This window comes from Anguilla rostrata, chromosome 10 (genome assembly GCF_018555375.3).
Source record: "Anguilla rostrata isolate EN2019 chromosome 10, ASM1855537v3, whole genome shotgun sequence".
Classification (NCBI taxonomy): Eukaryota; Metazoa; Chordata; class Actinopteri; order Anguilliformes; family Anguillidae; genus Anguilla; species Anguilla rostrata.
The window spans coordinates 17,489,286-17,508,467 of NC_057942.1; the positions used below are offsets into that span (position 1 = coordinate 17,489,286).

The 19,182-nt window shown below is 47.3% G+C and overlaps 2 protein-coding genes across 7 annotated transcripts in view; both read right to left on the reverse strand.

Annotated features, from left to right (window-relative positions):
• cntrl (centriolin) overlaps positions 1 to 18,587 on the reverse strand; it is a 43,269-nt gene extending 24,682 nt beyond the window's left edge. The window contains exons 1-16 of one of the 6 annotated variants that reach the window (XM_064354535.1): positions 18,436 to 18,587; positions 16,997 to 17,260; positions 16,702 to 16,832; positions 16,427 to 16,557; positions 15,902 to 16,043; positions 14,353 to 14,539; positions 13,497 to 13,690; positions 10,427 to 10,546; positions 10,058 to 10,241; positions 9,677 to 9,789; positions 8,847 to 9,041; positions 3,739 to 3,892; positions 2,327 to 2,547; positions 1,475 to 1,630; positions 1,095 to 1,229; positions 56 to 201 (exon numbers count right to left, since the gene is read on the reverse strand). In XM_064354535.1, coding sequence (XP_064210605.1) covers positions 56 to 201; positions 1,095 to 1,229; positions 1,475 to 1,630; positions 2,327 to 2,547; positions 3,739 to 3,892; positions 8,847 to 9,041; positions 9,677 to 9,789; positions 10,058 to 10,241; positions 10,427 to 10,546; positions 13,497 to 13,690; positions 14,353 to 14,539; positions 15,902 to 16,043; positions 16,427 to 16,557; positions 16,702 to 16,832; positions 16,997 to 17,225 — 2,438 coding nt within the window. In that variant the 5' untranslated portion in view covers positions 17,226 to 17,260; positions 18,436 to 18,587. Of the gene's footprint in view, positions 1 to 55; positions 202 to 1,094; positions 1,230 to 1,474; positions 1,631 to 2,326; positions 2,548 to 3,738; positions 3,893 to 8,846; positions 9,042 to 9,676; positions 9,790 to 10,057; positions 10,242 to 10,426; positions 10,547 to 12,304; positions 13,439 to 13,496; positions 13,691 to 14,352; positions 14,540 to 15,901; positions 16,044 to 16,426; positions 16,558 to 16,701; positions 16,833 to 16,996; positions 17,261 to 17,624; positions 17,730 to 17,762; positions 17,991 to 18,269 lie in introns of those variants that run through there. The other 5 variants (XM_064354538.1, XM_064354534.1, XM_064354537.1 and 2 more) reach the window with 5 other exon arrangements.
• A 184-nt stretch (positions 18,588 to 18,771) lies between these two features.
• c5 (complement component 5) overlaps positions 18,772 to 19,182 on the reverse strand; it is a 35,685-nt gene continuing 35,274 nt past the window's right edge. Inside the window, exon 41 of the mRNA XM_064354541.1 lies at positions 18,772 to 19,108. Within this exon, the coding sequence (XP_064210611.1) occupies positions 18,979 to 19,108 (130 nt within the window). The 3' untranslated portion in view covers positions 18,772 to 18,978. The remainder of the gene's footprint in view (positions 19,109 to 19,182) is intronic.

Sequence of the window (19,182 nt, forward strand, 5' to 3'; positions counted from 1 at the left end):
ACTGTTAAAACTATCCTGAACATTGGGGGCACACACACCCCTTTCTTATCCTCACCTGACCTCCCCCAGCCCGGAGCTGATGCTCCTCCTCAGGTCCTCCAGACGCTGGGTCACCTCCTGTGGGTTGAGCAAGCTGCCCCGGGCCTCCTCTAGCTCCCCCTGCAGGGCGCTCAGCTGCCCCCTCAACAAGCTGCGTTCCTCCTACAGGCACAGAGACACACTCATTGGGCCAGTACTACTACACACCCACACACACAGAGGCACACACACAGAACTAGTCCTACGCACCCACACACACAGAGGCACACACAGGGCCAGTCTTACACACCCATACACACACACTCATTGGGCCAGTACTACTGCACACCCACACACACAGAGGCACACACAGGGCCAGTCTTACACACCCACACACACACACTCATAGGGCCAGTACTACTGCACACCCACACACACAGAGGCACACACAGGGCCAGTCTTACACACCCACACACACACACTCATAGGGCCAGTACTACTACACACCCACACACAGAGAGGCACACATAGGGCCAGTCTTACACACCCATACACACACACTCATTGGGCCAGTACTACTACACACCCACACACACAGATGCACACACAGGGCCAGTCTTACACACCCATACACACACACACACTCATAGGGCCAGTACTACTACACACCCACACACACAGAGGCACACACACACAGGGTCAGTCCTACACAACCACACACAGAGACATACGCAGGGCCAGTCCTACACAACCACACACAGACACAAAAAGGGCTGCTACCACACAACCACACACAGAGAAGCACACATAACACTGCTACAAAATAAACACACACAGCCAGACACATACAGGGCCGTTAGTAGACACAGCTGTAGACTTTTTGCACATGGAGGTGGACTGGTGTGATGGTGTGAGGTATAGAGGGGGTTATGGGTCAAACCCACAGCATGTGGAGTTGGGGTGTGTGAATGTGTGTGTGTGTGTGTGTGTGTGTGTGTGAGTGTGTGTGTGTGTGTGTGTGTGTGAACGTGTGTGTGTGTGCGCACATGTGTGCGTGTTTGTATCGGGGCTCTGACCTGCAGGGTGTGGAGCTGTGCGAGCAGCCTCTGGTTCTCCTGCTGTCTTTCTGAGGCCAGCTGCACCTGCACCAGAGCGTTCTCCTTCGCCTGCCTCTCCTTGTCCAGCTCCGCCTGCACAGCTGAGCGTTCCATCTGAAACAAGTCAAACGCTGAGCTCCGCCCTCAAAAGGTCAGCTCCGCCCTCAAAAGGTCAGCTCCGCCCTCAGATGGAATGAAGATCACTAAACTATATTAACAGACAAGAACATCTGTTCCCCACTCAATCCTCAGACGTGGTTTTCTGGGGTCAGAAAGTGGCTCTATGAAACACACACACACACACACACACACACACACTGCGGGGCTGACAGCGCGTGCCTGCGCTCTGCGGCGCATACCTGGCTGAGTCTGCGCAGTCTGCCCAGCTCTTCCCGCAGCTGACCGGCCTCCGTGTCGCGCTGCTGCAGCTGCACCTCCAGCTCTGCCTCGTACGCGCTGACCTGGGTCTCAGCCTCACGCAGCCCGTCCAGCTCCCGCTCCAGCCTCGCCGCCCCCTGGGGGGGGGGGGGAGAGAGAGAGAGAGAGGGGTGAGAGAGAGAGAGAGAGAGACAGAGAGAAGAGAGGGGTGAGAGAGGGAGAGAGAGAGAAGAGGGAGAGAGAGAGAAGAGAGAGAAGAGAGGAAGAGAGGAGAAGAGAGAGAGGGGAAGAGAGGGAGGAGAGAGGAGAGAGAGAGAGAAAGAGAGGAGAGAGAGGAGAGAAGAGAAGAGGGGAGAGAGAGACAGAGAGAAAGAGAGCGAGAGAGAGGGGGGATAGAGGGGAGAGAGAGACAGAGAGAAAGAGAGAGGGGGGGAGAAGAGAGAGGGGGAGAGATACGAAGAGACAGAGACAGAAAGAGAGGGGGAGGGAGAGAAGGGAGGGGGTGGAGACAGAGTGTGAGGGAGACGGAGGAGAAGTGAGAGAAAGAGAGAGAAAAGGATGGAGGGGGAGATGGAGAGTGAGAAAAGAGAGGGAAGGAAGGAGGGCAAAAGGACAGAGTGAGGGAACAAGAAACAGAGAGGGGTGAAAAATTACAATGACAGTTCCCAACCACTGACAAAAATTATTTCCATGAACCTGAACTGGACTTTCTTAATAAGAAATGAAAATATTTTTATACAACTAGAAATCAAGGCCAAAAGCACTGCCTTAAAAGGAAATGAACCAAAAACCATCATGCTCCATTCCGTGTGCTCCGCCCCTTTCTGACTCACCTCACGGGCGCTCTCCGCGTCCATGGCGACGATCTCCAGCTGGCTGCGCTGCTCCTCGCTGTCCTGCAGGCGGCGCTGTAGCGCGTCCCTCTCTCTCTCCAGCCGGTGGCAGTCTGCCTGGGCGCGCCGGGCCTGACCTTTGACCCCCTGCAGGTACTCCTGCAGCCCGGCGATGATGCCCTCCAGGTCCCTCTTCAGCGCCTCGTTGGCCGCAATTTGACCTGAGGAGGAGATTTTAGTTTTCATGTAAAGGTACGCTAGAAACGTTACCCTTGCTTTGTCTTCATGTCATGTACCCAATGCCCAAATATGCCCCACCCATGCCGGACCCCCCGTGATAAAGCCTCTTCGCTGAATTTTAAACCCTAAATCAATATTTTCACGCAAAAACAACCTGTCACTCATGTATAGATCGGTTAATAACTATTTTCTTCTCGTTCACTACTTCACTGTCCAGAGAGACTGCATTTCTTCAGTCTACACTGCTCATTTTTACAACACAACACATATCACAGCTTTTGAATTCATAACTACACATAACACAATTACGATTATCCATTACATTACAGGCATTTAGCAGACACTCTTAACCAGAGTTTTACATAGCATTTACATTGCATCCATTTATACAGCTGGACATATACTGAAGCAATTAGGCTAAGTACCTTGCTGAAGGGTACAGAATTTCTTTAATTGACTTTTAAGCAGTTTTCACAGCTGTTAAACTCAGGAAAAAGGTCTTTGACCATGAGGGCAACACAAACCTTAGGTACATTTGTGTTCACTATTTTCATAGAAATCCATGCTAGTGTCATTACACCACCTACCGTGCTACAATCTAGCAGAACAGAGCACGGACAAAGTAAGGTACTGTGCCTTTAAAGCACTGTGAGGTCACGTTGGCATAGTGGCGCTTGCAGCAAGATAGTGTCATTTTTTACAAATCTGCTGTGCTGGCACAATGCACTGCTAACTTGGACCAACAACATCATGCTGGAGTTAATATTGCACTTATGTGGCATTCAAAATTAATATGTCATTATTCTCATGCCGTTCAAAAGACGGTCCACTTCAAAAATTTCCTTTATGAAGCAACAGCCTTCCGGTTCCCTAATTTATCAGTGTGACATATTACTCTTTGTAAACAATGACATTTCATCTAATTCACATTAGAAAATCTGTGTGAGCTGACTGGTTAATATTTAATGCGGTCTGTTCTTCAGTGGGAAAACTTCAAAGGAGCAGCCGTCGGACAAAACAATTATAGGACACCTGCTCCAGTCAGGTGCCACACTGCACCGTGTTCTCTCCACCATCACACCCTACCTCCCATTCACCCACTCCCTCTCTCCTTCTCTCGATCACAGGTTCATTCCTCACTCATTCTCTCCACCTCTCCCTCCCTCCCTCACCATCAGTCAGCTGCTGCTCCAGGTCCTTGATCTCCTCCGTCTCCTTGGCGATGCGGGTGAGCATGTCATCCAGCCTGGCCTCCAGCTCTCGGCACTTCCTGCTCATGATGTCCAGCTGCTGGGTCTTACTGGACACCTGAGCTCTCACATGGGCCTGGGTGGGCGGGAGAGAAGGGTTTCGGGGCGGGGTTCGGGCAGAAACGCAACCAGTTAGTCATAGCCGCTTCACGTATCTGAGCCAACTCCAGTCACAAGGTTTACAATTTAGGTCAGTGTTGTTTATTTGTCGCTGGTGCTAATAGCAAAAAATTGTCCATATCAATGTTAGCGGTGCTCCACAATGCAGCTGAGCTTTGTATCCGCACAGAGCCTGGAGGCAGAGCAAGCAAGCGTGACGTCTGTACACAGAGCCTGGGGTCGGAGCGGCCGAGCATGGCACCCACACAAGAGCTGACACCGGACTGCATGTGAAGTATCCCACCAACGCTACGCCTGTTTCGGCTAATCTAACCGACTGCTTATGAAACAGACTGCTACGCTATATGACTATCAAAATGAAAAGATACTACACCAGGGGGGAGGCAACCCTGGTCCTGGAGTGGCAGAGATGGTCCTTATTCGTGCTCCATTCATTTAAATGAATCAGGTTTGATTCATTAGTGACGGTGTTCCGGAGGTATCCAGCATTTCACCATTCAGAATAATCAGTCTCACACTTTTAATCAACCGTCAAACTCTTGTAATCAAGCTCCGGTGGAACAAAATCCATAAATGTCACGGCCACTCCGGGACCAGGGTTACAAACAGCTGCACCGTACAACTGAGGAGAGTCCAACTCCACCTCGACATTTAAATCCATCCGAAGCCTCACTTCCTGTGAGCGCCTGGGTTAGACCCAAACCTCAGTGAAAGGACAATGGCTGCTTGCTGTCCTCAAGCAATCCATCCATAGGAGGCTCCGCCCACACGTGCCCTCTGGCTTCAGTGAGGATTACAGTCCGATTACCACATGAACCTAACCACGTCTGACCACTCCAGACCTGGTCCAAACTTAACAGAACATACCAATCGACCACACAGAGCCTAAACTGCAGTTTTCAGTTCTTGGGCAGACTGAGCACATGCTACAAATAAATACATTCATTACAAAGTGTCTTCATATGACAGTCCTAAGGCTTTCTGAAACCCTTTAGAGCAGGGGTTCCTAAACTTGGTCCAGGGGCCCCCCTGTGTATGCTGGTTTTCGTTCCAACCAGTCGCAATCGCAGAATTTTAACGAGCTTTTATGTTTTCTTAATGAGGTACTTCTATGTTTAGAGGGATTATTTACCCTCTTAAGCCACATTATGTCAGAAATTGCTACAGTATGCATGCCATAAATAATAAAATTCCCATGTTGCAAACAATTGCATAAAAGAGGTAAAACTTCAAATTAAAGACTGAGGTGAATCAAAAGGCTCCTAACTGGTGAAAGTGTGAACACCTGGCCACTAAAACTAACCATCTGGTAGACAATGAAGAATTCAAAGACAAAGCAAATGAAAATGAGTCAAACCTGCATTGTCTTAACAAGTTTAAAGACAAAATTATGAAAGAAATTAAACATGTATTCAACAACCTAATTAGAAGCCTACTGATTTACCTCTGTCTTTCAGTTGATCAAAAATCCACCTCTTTTTATATTATATATTTAATTGTTTGCAATGTAGCACAATATCAACACAGAAATGTTATTCAGTGTGAAATGCAAAGCTATTTCAGACAGAATATGGCTGAAGAGAGCAAATAATCTGTCTAAACAGGAAAGGCAATCATGTTAAATGTTAAAATGACGGAATTGCGATTGTGGTTAAACGAAAACCAGAATACACAAGGGGGCCCCAGGACGGGGTTTGGGAATCACCGCTATAAAGATTTGCTGTGCAGTGCTGAGTGACATATATCTGATTATCAGAGACAGCCATTTTATCAGTCGAGCCCTGTGCTGGTCGAGACACTGCAGGGATGCACAGGAATGTGCGCTCTAATGGTGACATCACCCCCCTCAGCCAGGGCACGTTGCCAACGGCAACACCCCCCTCACCCAAGAATACCTCCCCACCCAGGATGTCATTTCAGCACCACTCTCGACAGCAATACTGAAAATCACCTTAAAACATGACTCAAGTGTGACCAGTGTCTAAACGTGACCTAAGTATCGCTCACAATAATTTGGTTGTTTTGTAGAATCTGACCTCCTAGGTCAGGGTCTGCTTTTGTGCAACACAGACCAAACAAAAATGGGACATTGCAGATCGCAGGTGTGAGGTTGCATGATTTTTTTTCTTCAGTGAAACTAAAAGGGCCTAAACAGAAGCAGATGTCATTCGATGCCTGGCCAAAAACCATCAGGTCAGGGACCAGAATCCCACCCATAGCTACTCACAGCATGACAAAACAGACAAAAGTCTGTTTAAAGCACAAGTTATGTGTTTATGTGTTAGAACTTCTTAAAAGATGTTTAAACTTCCCTTAAAAGATACATTACATTTATCCCAGCTCAAGTTCTTTTCCTTCCTTCTTTAAAGAAACACTGTGAACAAACACAGCGAAAAACATGCCAACATTAGGGGAAGAAAACGCTGCAACACTTCAACAACTTCACAGATTTAAGTTTTGGTCAAGTTCTGCTTTCTTCTCAATCATTCTACGGACCTCTCAAAATCGTCTCCTCAAAAGTCACACGTAAGTTCTGTGCAAACACCATCCCCTCCCAAATACCCCCCGCCCATGCCCCAGATCAGGGTACTCACAAAATCAGATAAGAGGACCCTTGTACGTGCATCGCCTCATTCTCCCAGCCCGTTTCCCGCAGTCTCAGAACTTAGAGCCGGGCCACGTTCTCTAAAGCAGACATGGTGCCTCCTCTAGTCTTTTCCTCCCTCCCTCACACACACACACACACACACACAGGCACTCGGCTTCAGGGTGTGAGCGGCTCAAAGTTGCTCTCTGCCTCCCTCAAACTTCACCCGCTCCCTCCCCGATCGCCCTCTCCCTCTCCCCTCTCCCTTCGGCTCCTCGTTCTTTGAATCACAACACAGGAAGCAGTCCTTTCAGCCAATGAGAGCGCGTCCCCCCAGCCGGAGGGGGGGGTGCGGAGAAAATGGGAGGTTCTCCCACCCGCCGTTGAGACAATGGCCCCAGGCATGTGCGAACGAGGCAGGACTCTAACTCCGCCCAGAAAAGAGATTCCCCGGAGGAGGACGGTCAGCAGTTCTTAAAGCCGCAGTGCCTCCTTTAATCGCCTGTTGCCCCGGGTTTCGCTTCCTGAGCAATCCCCAATGCTCAGACTCTAATCCATCCCTGAGAGATCTGGGCTTCAGCGTGTGTGTGCACTCCAGCACTATAGCAACATCCCCTTCTAGACATTAGTTCTTCTAAGCCTACTTGTTTGTTCTGAAGTTCTTGTTGGTTGCAGAGTGAATATGAGTGTATCTATGTACATCCTACATCATGAAGATGTATTTTTGTTCCTAAGAAACAAACATTTTTGGAGCAGAATTGCAAATGTTATGCCTACAAGAGCATATTTAAAATGCTGAAACAAGAGGAACAACTTTTTTCCACACGTAAGCCATGTGTTTGGGGGCCGTAAACATTCATCCAGGTTTTAAAATAAGTTTGCCTCAGTCCCAAAAGATCTTAAAAAAAACTTTAAGAGAAAGAAAACCAACAAACTAGATAAACTGACTGAAAAGAGTTTCACTATCCAACATCTCACCTGCATTAACACTGGAACCGCATGAACAATTTTATTTTCCCTAACACCTCTATCCCAGAGGAAAGAAGCTATTAAAAAGTGACAAAACAAGGCGTGATCCATGACAGCTTTATAAGCTGAAGAGCTGTTGTGAAACACTGCGAATATTATGGCTCCAACTGAGTCTCACACATCCACCAGTGTTTGCCTTCAGCATTAAATTTATGGCAATACACATTGAGTGTTCTCAACAGGATCATGCAAATCAGTTTAATGTAAAGCAGTCTGTGGCCGGGTCTGTGGGCTCCAATGGACTTATACTCACTTGGGGAAGGGACCGGTGGAAATCCCAAAGCAAGGTGACAATAATCAAATCACATAGCTGGGAGAGGGCATGTGCTTAGGCCTGGGGTTTGGTGGGTGCCTCACCTCAGTTGGGTCGGCGCAGCGCCCCCTTAAGGCTATCGAAGTGGAAACGCTGCGCCCAAAATGTCACCTGAGGATATCTGTCAGTGGAAGCTGGTAGATGCAAATTCGGGAGAGACCGATATCCACCGGTGGCTAGAAAGCTCTTGGCAGTCCAAAAATAATGCTTTCAGGCCAAGACACAGGACATGAGTTAAGGTTTTGGCTATAGGACAATTTCAGTGTGCAGGGGCCTAGGATTCACAAAGAGCAGAGTAATTAACAGCGACGTTAATTACGAACTAAATCCAGAAAAAAATGCGCTGTGAGAACCAGGCGTGTTGCTAGCGTGCTGCAGGGAGGCATGCTTTTGGTGTGCAGGAGCTTGGTGGTGGAAGCAGTAGCAATAATGGGGCCTATGTTACTGGTGTGCTGGCAGGAGCAGCAGTAGTAATAGAGGAAGCTGCCCTGTAGGCAGAAGCACAGCAGCAGCAGCAGCGCCAGGAAGCACGCAAGCGCCGTGTTGTCGGAAGCAGTAACAGTAGATGTACACTGGAGATGCATGTCCTCTCATACTTCCAGGCCAGACAATAATAAATGATCTGCTTATTTACAGTGTTCAATGGCTCATGAATATTGAAGAGAATGCAGCTTGTGAATTGTATTCATTTTTTGATTAAGTTTTTAAATAATTCTCAACGTAACTGAGTTACTGATTTCATATTATGTTCAAATGATATGATATTTGAGGATATTTGTCCATACCTAGTTCATACACACTTCGATAAATCAATTGATACCAACTGAAGCCATGCTGCAGGCCTGAGGGAACAACAAGCAGTAACGGTAACCGTGCTACCTCATTACCGGAATCGCGTAACTGCCAATGTAATCAGGCGCTGTCGCGAGCCTGCTGAAACTAGGCGGAAGTATCAGGAGCACGAGGAGGCGCGGTACTGACGTGTCGCGGGTCGCCGGGGTCCAGGCCGTCCAGCGCGTCCTGCAGCTGCTCCAGCTCGCCCTGCGCGCGACTCATCTGGTCCCTGCTCCTGTCCAGCTGCGCCTCCAGAGCCTGCGCCTCCCCCCGCGCCTCCTGCAGCAGGCTCATCTTCCCGCGCAGCTGCTGTCTCAGCTGCTCCTTCTCCGCCTCCGTGATCTGCGCACACCCGGGAGCGTTAGCGGCGCCGCGCTCGCCAGCCAGCGACCCCAGCCCCCGGGTTCACATCCAGGAAGCGGGCCATCCACTTCCAGGCCTGAATTATTCTGCAGCTCCACAGATCAAATATTTGACTAATCAAACTCAGAGTTTTTTTTCCTTACAGATGTATGACACGGCAGTTGTGTAAGTGTAGACTCACCACTGGAGATGTATGCCCTCTCATACTTCCAGGCCAGACAATAATAAATGATCTGCTTATTTACAGTGTTCAATGGCTCATGAATATTGAAGAGAATGCAGCTTGTGAATTGTATTCATTTTTTGATTAAGTTTTTAAATAATTCTCAACGTAACTGAGTTACTGATTTCATATTATGTTCAAATGATATGATACTTGAGGATATTTGTCCGTACCTAGTTTATACACACTTCGATAAATCAATTGACACCAATTGAAATCAATAGAAAACTGAAGTCATTTTCAGGGCTTTTCAATGAACTTTCCGAGCAGACGGTCCAGTTCTGAAAGGTCACATGGTCTGCTCCAAGCCCCAGCAAAGACCTTCCGGTTCCCTGATGAGAACTGGACCGAGCCTACCACACGGCCGAGGCGAATCTGGGCGGGCTCTCACTCGCTTCTGGGAAACGGCGTCCTCCAGCTGCCGGAGCTCTGCGCTGGCCCTGAGGATCTGCTGCTCGGCGCTCTCGATCTCCCGCCGCAGCTGTCCGAGGCGCTCCTCGGCTGCTGACAGAAGCGCAAACGCAGGCACTTGAGGGGAATGAGGGGAAAACGCAGGCGCCGCCGCTTTGGGAATTCGGCTCGCTGCGTTTGCGTGAAACGCGCAGGTGAAAGGTCATGACCTTGCCATCATTCTGAGGTCAACAATACTGGACACAGACAGATTTTTTTGCTTTTACAGATAGAGCGAACATGGGCTGCGTATGTCGGCAAGGGATAGTACGCCTGCCCTGTGATGACCTTGCCCTACTCGTGCAGCCCTGCCCCCTTTTACCTTGAACCTGGGCGTGGCCGTAGCCCGGGGGGTCGGTCGAACCCCCGCTCGGAGGAGCATCTGTGTCCGTGTGACCCAGCTGCCCATCTGGCGCTACGGCCTCCGGTACGAACGGGTTCCTCTTTTGACGAGCCTTTCCAATATAGGGGCTCTCCACCGGTAATCCTGCCTCCAGCTCATACTCCTGAGGAGAAGAAGGAATGGAAGGGGTGAGGTTCCTCAGATAGGGGGTAATGAAGGGTGATCAAATTCCTTAATTTACAAAGCACCCGGAGGAGACAGGCCGGACTTATAGGGTGGGTCAGTAAAAATATAGCTGAGGGTCTCTGATGCTGTAACTAATACAGCCTGTTCGTTGCGATGGATCACCTGATCTGGGTAGTAGGGTAGTGGCTCAAACTTGGCGTCTATCTTGTGGAAGGCCAGCTCCTGCTCCAACTCATACTGCTTCTGACAGGCTCGGGTCAGCTCCATCGTCTTCTGCTTCAGCTGTCCAAAGAGGAGAGGCTTCAGTGACCGCCCTCGCTCACACAACAGCACTCAGCTTCAGAGTGCCTCGCTCCACAACGCCTCATCTTCGAAAGGCCCTCACTCCACCAACAGCTCTCAGCTTCAGACCTCGCTCAGCTCCAAAAGATCAGCTTCAGGAGCCCTCGCTCACACAACAGCACTCAGCTTCAGAGCGCCCTCACTCACACAACAGCACTCAGCTTCAGAGCGCCCTCACTCACGCCACAGCACTCAGCTTCAGAGCGCCCTCACTCACACAACAGCACTCAGCTTCAGAGCGCCCTCACTCACACACAGCACTCAGCTTCAGAGTGCCCTCACTCACCACAGTACTCAGCTTCAGAGCGCCCTCACTCACACAACAGACTCAGCTTCAGAGGCCCTCGCTCACACAACAGCACTCAGCTTCAGAGTGCCCTCGCTCACACAACAGCACTCAGCTTCAGAGTGCCCTCACTCACACAACAGCACTCAGCTTCAGAGCGCCCTCACTCACACAACAGCACTCAGCTTCAGAGAGCCCTCGCTCACACAACAGCACTCAGCTTCAGAGTGCCCTCACGCACACAACAGCACTCAGCTTCAGAGTGCCCTCACTCACACAACAGCACTCAGCTTCAGAGAGCCCTCACTCACAAAACAGCACTCAGCTTCAGTGAGCCCTCACTCACAAAACAGCACTCAGCTTCAGAGTGCCCTCACTCACACAACAGCACTCAGCTTCAGAGTGCCCTCACTCACACAACAGCACTCAGCTTCAGTGCCCTCGCTCACACAACAGCACTCAGCTTCAGTGAGAGCCCTCACTCACACAACAGCACTCAGCTTCAGAGTGCCCTCACGCACACAACAGCACTCAGCTTCAGAGTGCCCTCACTCACAAAACAGCACTCAGCTTCAGTGAGCCCTCACTCACAAAACAGCACTCAGCTTCAAAGCGCCCTCGCACACAAAACAGCACTCAACTTCAGTGAGCCCTCGCTCACACAACAGCACTCAGCTTCAGTGAGAGCCCTTGGTCACACAACAGCACTCAGCTTCAGTGAGAGCCCTTGTTCACACAACAACACTGTTTCAGAGAGCTTCCTCACATATGTTACTAAGCTTCAGAGAGGGCACTTAGCCACACGACCACACTCATGCAACTGCCCTCACTAATGCACATCCATGCTCCGCTTCAGAGACTTCCCTCACTCACATAACTGAACAGAGCTTCAGAGACTGCTGAAGCAGACAACACACAAACACTTGACCTCAGAGCTTCAGAGGGAGCACCACAGCACACAGGACATCACAGCAGTCTCTACTCTGAACTGGTAGGAGCGTGTTTCATATACTGTACGCACCAAATACGCAGTTGGAATGAGACTTACTCTCCCTTCTGTGATACAGCATATACCAACTAAAGGCAGCCCTCACTGCTTAGGTAGTCTCCCTTTTGAATGCTTGGCTCCTGATGTTGAATTCCTTATATATGTACGTATATGGATGCCAGATAAAGAAAATCATCTGTCTTGTTTATTGGAACATCTCAGCATGCTAACAATTTTATCGGAGGAAACGACAAAAAAAGGCAGACATGCAAGGGAGAGCATGCTCACACACAAACAAGGGTCCATACCATCAGACAGCCATTTTAATGGAACACCTGAAAGCAGAGGAGGGTTACGTGTATTTAACAGGGACGCAAACACCACAGGGACACGGGTTCAAGATCCACTAGTTTCTGTGGGATACCTTCCAGACGGCATCCAGAACAGGATCAGGACGCGCGGGCTGAGACCATAGTGCGGGAGCAGAAGAGAAGAGACCGGAGAGAAAATGAGAAATAAAAGACTTGCATGCAAAGAATTAAGATGAAATGGGATAAATCAGAAAAAATGGAAGAAAGATGGACAGCAAACCTTTACTTCCAACCACAACCCTGCTTTCACAAACATTGCCAACACTGGCAAAAAAATTTCAGAGATATGCATGCATGATGAGCAATATCATATTACTAGCAATGTTACTGTGGAACTCAATACTACCTGCAGCAGGGAGGACAGAGCTGCTGTATAAGGAATTACTAGTGAGCAGGAAAGCAACTACAGGGAAAGGAGAGTAAAGAATAGGAGTAATGGAGAGGAGACCATAGAGGAAGGGTTGGGAAAGGACAGATAAAGGAAAGAGGGGGGGATTGGGAGAGAAAAGTCATAAGAGGAAGTACGATGTCCTGGTTAGAGGTCACAGAATAGGGTTCTGATTTACCCTAAATCACATTATGTCACAAATGGCCATGAATGCCACAAAGAGTAAAAGTCCCATATTCACATTCCAGGACTTTCAGATTAACTAATGATCTAATGTTATGTAATCTGCTACATGAAAAATGATTCATTATAATGAGATTACATTTGAATTGAATAAATTATAGTCTGACAGGCCATATAGGTGGGGACCTAATAACTGCAAGCGTAGATGTCTGGTCACTGAAACTAGACCTTTTGTGGAAAATGAAATGAGTTCAAAGACAAAAGAAATTCCAAGGCTCCAGCTAAGCACCATGCTGATAAGTTCAAGAGAAAAAAAAAACATTTTAGACACCCATAATTGACCATGACAGTAACTGCAACAAAGACAAGCATACACGAGGTCCCTCGGGAACAAGTAGGAGAATCTGATTTACCGTGTACTGTTAAGAAAAATATTGTCTATAATGAAACACAACCACATTAAAATCCTCTGTATGTTCTTTGTCATGACAAATGAGACATGCAAGGACACTCGCACCATGTATGCAGATGTAAGTGTATTTGTGAATGCGAAGGGGTGCGTGTTTAATGTGTGAGCGTGCATTCGTACGCAGACTGAGTTGCCCCCTAACCAGTTAGCCACACATGTATGTGTACACGTCTGAATTCAAGTTTGAATTGACTATCTGCCCCACCAGCTGGTTCTTGGTCTCCAGCTCTCTCTCCAGCTCAGCCTGGCATTGCTTCTGTTCCTGGCACTGGAGCTTCAGGCTTTGGTTGAGCGCCCCCTGCTGCTCCAGCTCCTGCAGTGCGATGGACCGCTCCTCCCGTAGGCTCTCCACCTCTCCTCGCCGTGCCTCCAGGTCCTGCTCCAGCCGCTCCACCTCCTCTGTAGACACCACATGAAGGGGTTGAATGTCTGACCAAAGCATGCATCCGCGACTTCAAACTCGAGTATGTACGCGTGGGTCTGTGTGCATGCACGTGTGTGTTGTGCAAGCTGTGCCCATGTGTAAGCGCTGTGTGTGTTAGAGCTTTACCCATATGTAAGTGCTGTGTGTGTTAGAGCTGTGCCCATATGTAAGTGCTGTGTGTGTTGAAGCTGTGCCCGTATGTGTTGTGTGTTTTAGAGCTGTACCCATATGTAAGGCCTGTGTGTGTTAGAGCTGTGCCCATATGTAAGTGCTGTGTGTGTTAGAGCTGTACCCATGTGTAAGTGCTGTGTGTGTTAGAGCTGTCCCCATATGTAAGTGCTGTGCGTGTTAGAGCATTATCCATGTGTAAGTGCTGTGCGTGTTAGAGCTGTACCCATGTGTAAGTGCTGTGTGTGTTAGAGCTGTCCCCATGTGTAAGTGCTTTGCATGTTAGAGCTGTACCCATGTGTAAGTGCTGTGCGTGTTACAGCTGTGCCCATGTGTAAGTGCTGTGTGTTAAAGCTGTACCCGTGACTAAGTTCTTTGTATGCACAGAGTGTGTTAGAGGAGTTTAAGTGTAAACTCGGTGTGTTACAGGTGCATCCGTGCGCAAGCCCAGCGCGTGACAGAGCCGCACCCATATGGAAGCGCTGGTAGGCCAGCTCCCGCTCCTGCTGGGTGATGACCTGCCCATCTAGCCTCTCGAGCGTCCTCAGATGAAAGACCAGGAAGAGGCGGTAGTGGGGAAGGTTGAACACCGGGTTCTCCATCAGCAGTAACTCCGTCAGGTTCTTCAGTGGCTTCAGCTTCAGCAGCTCGTGTAGCTGTAGGACCAGAAGAGAGGGCGCTAACGGACGGAGTGTGGCACAGTGGGTAAGGAACTGGGCTTGTAACCGAAAGGTCGCCAGTTCGATTCCCGGGTAAGGACACTGCCGTTGTACCCTTGAGCAAGGTACTTAACCTGCATTGCTTCAGTATATATATCCAGCTGTATAAATGGATACAATGTAAAATGCTATGTAAAAAGTTGTGTAAGTCGCTCTGGATAAGAGCGTCTGCTAAATGCCTGTAATGTAATGTAATGCTAACGGATCAGTAATGTCTGAACAGAAGAGCTCATCCACAGAGGTTTATCCTCACTTCTTTCAAAATTTACAGGCAGGGAATCCAATGACAATTCGAAGCCTAGTTATAACTGAGAATATGGCAACTTCATCATTAATTCAGGAGAGCACAGATAACATGAATGTCCTCTGAAGTGAATGCTGCCAGCCAACCAACAAATTAAACCTGTGCCTCGGTTTTTGTGGATTTGTTATTTGCAATTTTGACGATTCACGTCCATTGTACACCACTAAGAAATACAGCTAATATGATTCCGAAAACTTCAAAAAGTGTCACATTTGTTTGTCTATCCCGTGTCTGACAGCTTGTTTCTCTAGGGAAACAAAACCTTTTTCAGAACTGCCAGAAAGGTTTTGCCATTTCTGTTTTGAGGGTGAGGGATTGTTCCGTTATTTTTCCCGGCGTATGACACCTGATTGTGTTATGTGTTATTCCAAAGTCTGTAAAGTTTGCTGTTCATACTATAAATAAAAAGTGAAAGGGGCGCTCAAGCAAGACAAAAAATTCTGTCTCACAGGCTGTCTTGCAGCCTTTGTTCCTGTAGCTGTGCGTTTTATATTTTATCACACAAGTTGTGTTTTAGAACAGCTTCATGGGTATATATTCTTTCAGATTACTTCCTGGTGCTTGGTTGATTGTTTCCACAATGAAAAGATGAAGACATTAATATCAGATGAAGATCTGATGCTGAGGCAAACATCTTGGAAGGGCAGACCTAGTATGTAATTAAGTTGCCACCAAATGGTGTAATTGACCTTTCTGTCACCACGAGTACAAGTAAACGCTCAAGCTCAGTGCTAACAATATAATCCACAACAACTATTTCATGTACAACACAAAATAAAAAACACGAATAAAAGTACAAAGTTTTATCAATAAAATAATCTAGCTAGCTACCAAAGCTAGTGAGCAATGCAATTGTGCCACTCTTTTCAGTCCTTGCAATGTTATCTAGGCCAAATTTTGATTTGGTATCTTTTCTGAATGTGTCCCTACAAATTAGGAGGAATGGGTACATGGGTAAATAGAAGAATGTCAGTCAAACATGAAATAGAGCTCACCGAGCAGATGTTGTTACCCTGCAGGTTAAGCGTGTTCAGGGATCGCAGTCTCTTAGCCAGCCACAGAGGAAGGTGCTCGATGTTGTTCCCAGCGAGATTCAAGAGCTGAAGGCTTCCCATGTGCTCCAGGCCCTCAATTTTTCTGCAGGGGTGAAATGAAGAACAGCTTTTACACCTCAGTTTCACTGCAGGTGCCAAGACACCAATGGCTTTTCCATACGGTGATTCATGTTAGATGACCCAAACGTTAACACTTTACAAAAATTACATTTCTACAAATGAACATCGCTACTTATGGGTGCCGGGTTGTTACCAGGTCTGGTTGTGAAACAAATGGCTTTTACCGAACAGTGTTGTTGGACAGGCGAGAAGTTAGTGGACTTACTTGCAGGAGTGGGGAGTTATCAGATTGTGCAGTAGGAGGAGATTTGTCTTATTCTGTAGTGGGATAGGTGGGGTACTACAGGTTTCTCTACAGGGACAGGGGAGATATCACTCCCGATTGTGGGACGGGTGGGGCGTTACCGGATTCTGTTGTGGGACAGGTGGAGTTCTCGAAGTCTGTGAAGCTTTTCCAGCTTCTCGATTTTCTCGATGAGGTTGTGATTGAGGTTGAGGACCTGCAACCGTTCACACTTCTCCAGGTTCTCGATAAACTGCAACAAAAAAACATGAACAGAACCCAAAATGTGCCACTTCAGCTGATCTCCAGGTCAGAGAGCACTGAGGATTAAAAGCTCTTCATTGTGTCAGAGTGGAAACAGACATAAGCTACAGTTCTGGTTTGCTGAAATTCTCACCTTGAATTTCTTGCTGCCACTCTTTGCCAGTGACAAGTTGAGGGACCGTACAAAAGCCAGGCTGTCCTGCTTGGACACCCTCTTAATCAGGTCCTCTGTGATGTAGCGAACACCTGGACTTCTCCTTTCATCTGAAAATGAACAAAGGACTAATGTAATTATGAGCTAAATGGCTCAGTTTCTTTCAAATTGTGTCACATCCAAAGCATTCCGTTTCATCAGACTTTAACGGCAGTGTGTAGTGTCCTGTGAGTCCCGTTAGTGAGCGGGCTGGATTGTGCGAGCGTCTCTGTACCATTTTCGCAGCGGGGTTCTCCGTCTGCACCATCTTCGCTTTCCTCCTCCGTCATACTCAGCTGAAGACTGCTCCCCAAGCCGGGCCGAGAGGCTGCGGAACGCAGGCCATGGGAGGGGGATGGAGTCCTGCTACGGGGGTTGGAGAGCGATGAACCAGGGCCCAGCATGCTAGGGTCTGATCGTGTTCCTCCCCAGGGCGTCACTCTCGGTGATGCAGCCTTCTTCATCTATGAAGCTGCAAACACTCTAAGTCCTATGGCTTCTAATAATTTGCCATGGACGAAAATGAAATAACAATCATAATGAATTTTGATATTTCCAAGGTGTTTATGTGTGTGTAGCCCATATAAAAAGGGCTGTAATTCCTGAGTCCTCAAATTAAAACCGACAGTCTGCACTTTAACCTCACATTCATTATTTTATTTAAAATCCAATATGCTCGAGTACAGAGCCAAAACAACAAACATTGTGTTACTGTCACTTTTGCATGTAACTGTATATAGCTATATTATACATCCTATATATGGACCCCAGAACTTGGGGAAGCATAGACTGTTATCGGGTAGCTGGCTAACGTTAGCGATAAAAAAAAACAACAAAAAAAACCAACTTCTGCATGGAATTACCTCTGTAACCTAACCTGAAGGTAGCCAAGTCAGACTTGATTGCTGCTCTGCCAGTGTAAGCTAGCTAACTTTAGGTTAGCTATCAATATATTTATTCAGCTACAACAATATGATGATAATGTTAGTTAAATACCTCACCATATTTAAAATAACCTGCATTGTCAAAACACAGGGCTCGCATACAAGTTAGCTAGCTTCAGCTTGGCTATAATACCTCGTCAAGTCGGCTAGATAGCTAACATAAAGCATACTAAATTATCGACAAACGTTAATGTTCACTGAAGATGGCCAAGCAGTGAGGGTCAAGCTAAACTTTACAGAACCTAATTGTGAGTGAGTGCACTTTTCGTCAGCATTACATTTAACCGTTACTTAGTTATTAATAACATATAGGTTAATCTGTACTAACTATGACAGGTGGTCCAGCGACTGTAACGTGCTTGATCTTACGTGCAAATTATTTAGGTGACTAGCTCGTGCATAGCTAGTTAGATTGTTCATTACATTAGCTGATTGGATTCGATTAGCTCGGCAACTAAGCCACCACCCTTTCCAGATCTTTTAGCAAAATAAACTAACCGTACAAGACAGTTTAACAAAATGAAGCGGTGTACTTAGTGATGGAGACTGATATTTGATACTTACAGATCGGTCGTTAAGGACTGAACGACCCTCAGAGGGTGTAAGGGAATTTGATTAACAGAGTTTCCATAGCAACCCTACAGCTAGCTGCTCATTCAAGAAAAAGAAGTCGTCCCAGACTCGATGTTTTAAAAAATCTGGCGGCACTTTAGGAAGTGTGCTATATTACCTGATGCATGCCATCTGGCATCACTGCGATATATGTTTTGTAAACGAAGGGATGTAGGATCAAATAAAAAACGGGAAGTTGCAAATGACAACACTGCAAGATCATGTTTGCTTCCGTTCTTGGGGTCCACTGTTAATCACGTGACTTACGTCAGCGTATCAATGCTCACTGTTTTGCCTTTCGAAAACTGAAATTCCCGCCCACAGTGTTAAATCGGCGGCAGACCGACTGCCTCCTAGCTAATATTAATGTGATAAAAGATAAATACCGGCACATTTCTCTGGTCTACGACACAGAATACAGAAGTAAGCTAACACAATAATAATTAGTCAGGCATGGTATTCATATGACGTTTATTTATTATATTCAATACTTTTCCATTTGTACAGACAACACAGCCATTCCTCAATGTTTCCTGTCATCTGGATTTAGGCTTACTCTACAAGAATAGTCATAAAAAGCTATTTGTCATTGGTGCAACTCCAAATCATTCATTTTATACAATAAGACATTTAATCCGCTCTATACATGGATTGTCAACAGTCAACAGCCCTCTAGCAGAAAGTTTAATACAAACTCGTCCAGGATTGCCACAAAGTCCTCACAGGGGCTTCCTTTGCATTCTTGAGGCCATTTCTCCACCCAGGTCTGAGAGTCCAGCGGGTACTTGTACCTTAAAAAACAAAGCTACAATCAGATGCATCAAACAACATACTCTGCATTTCATTTGAAGCACTTATTTTTTGA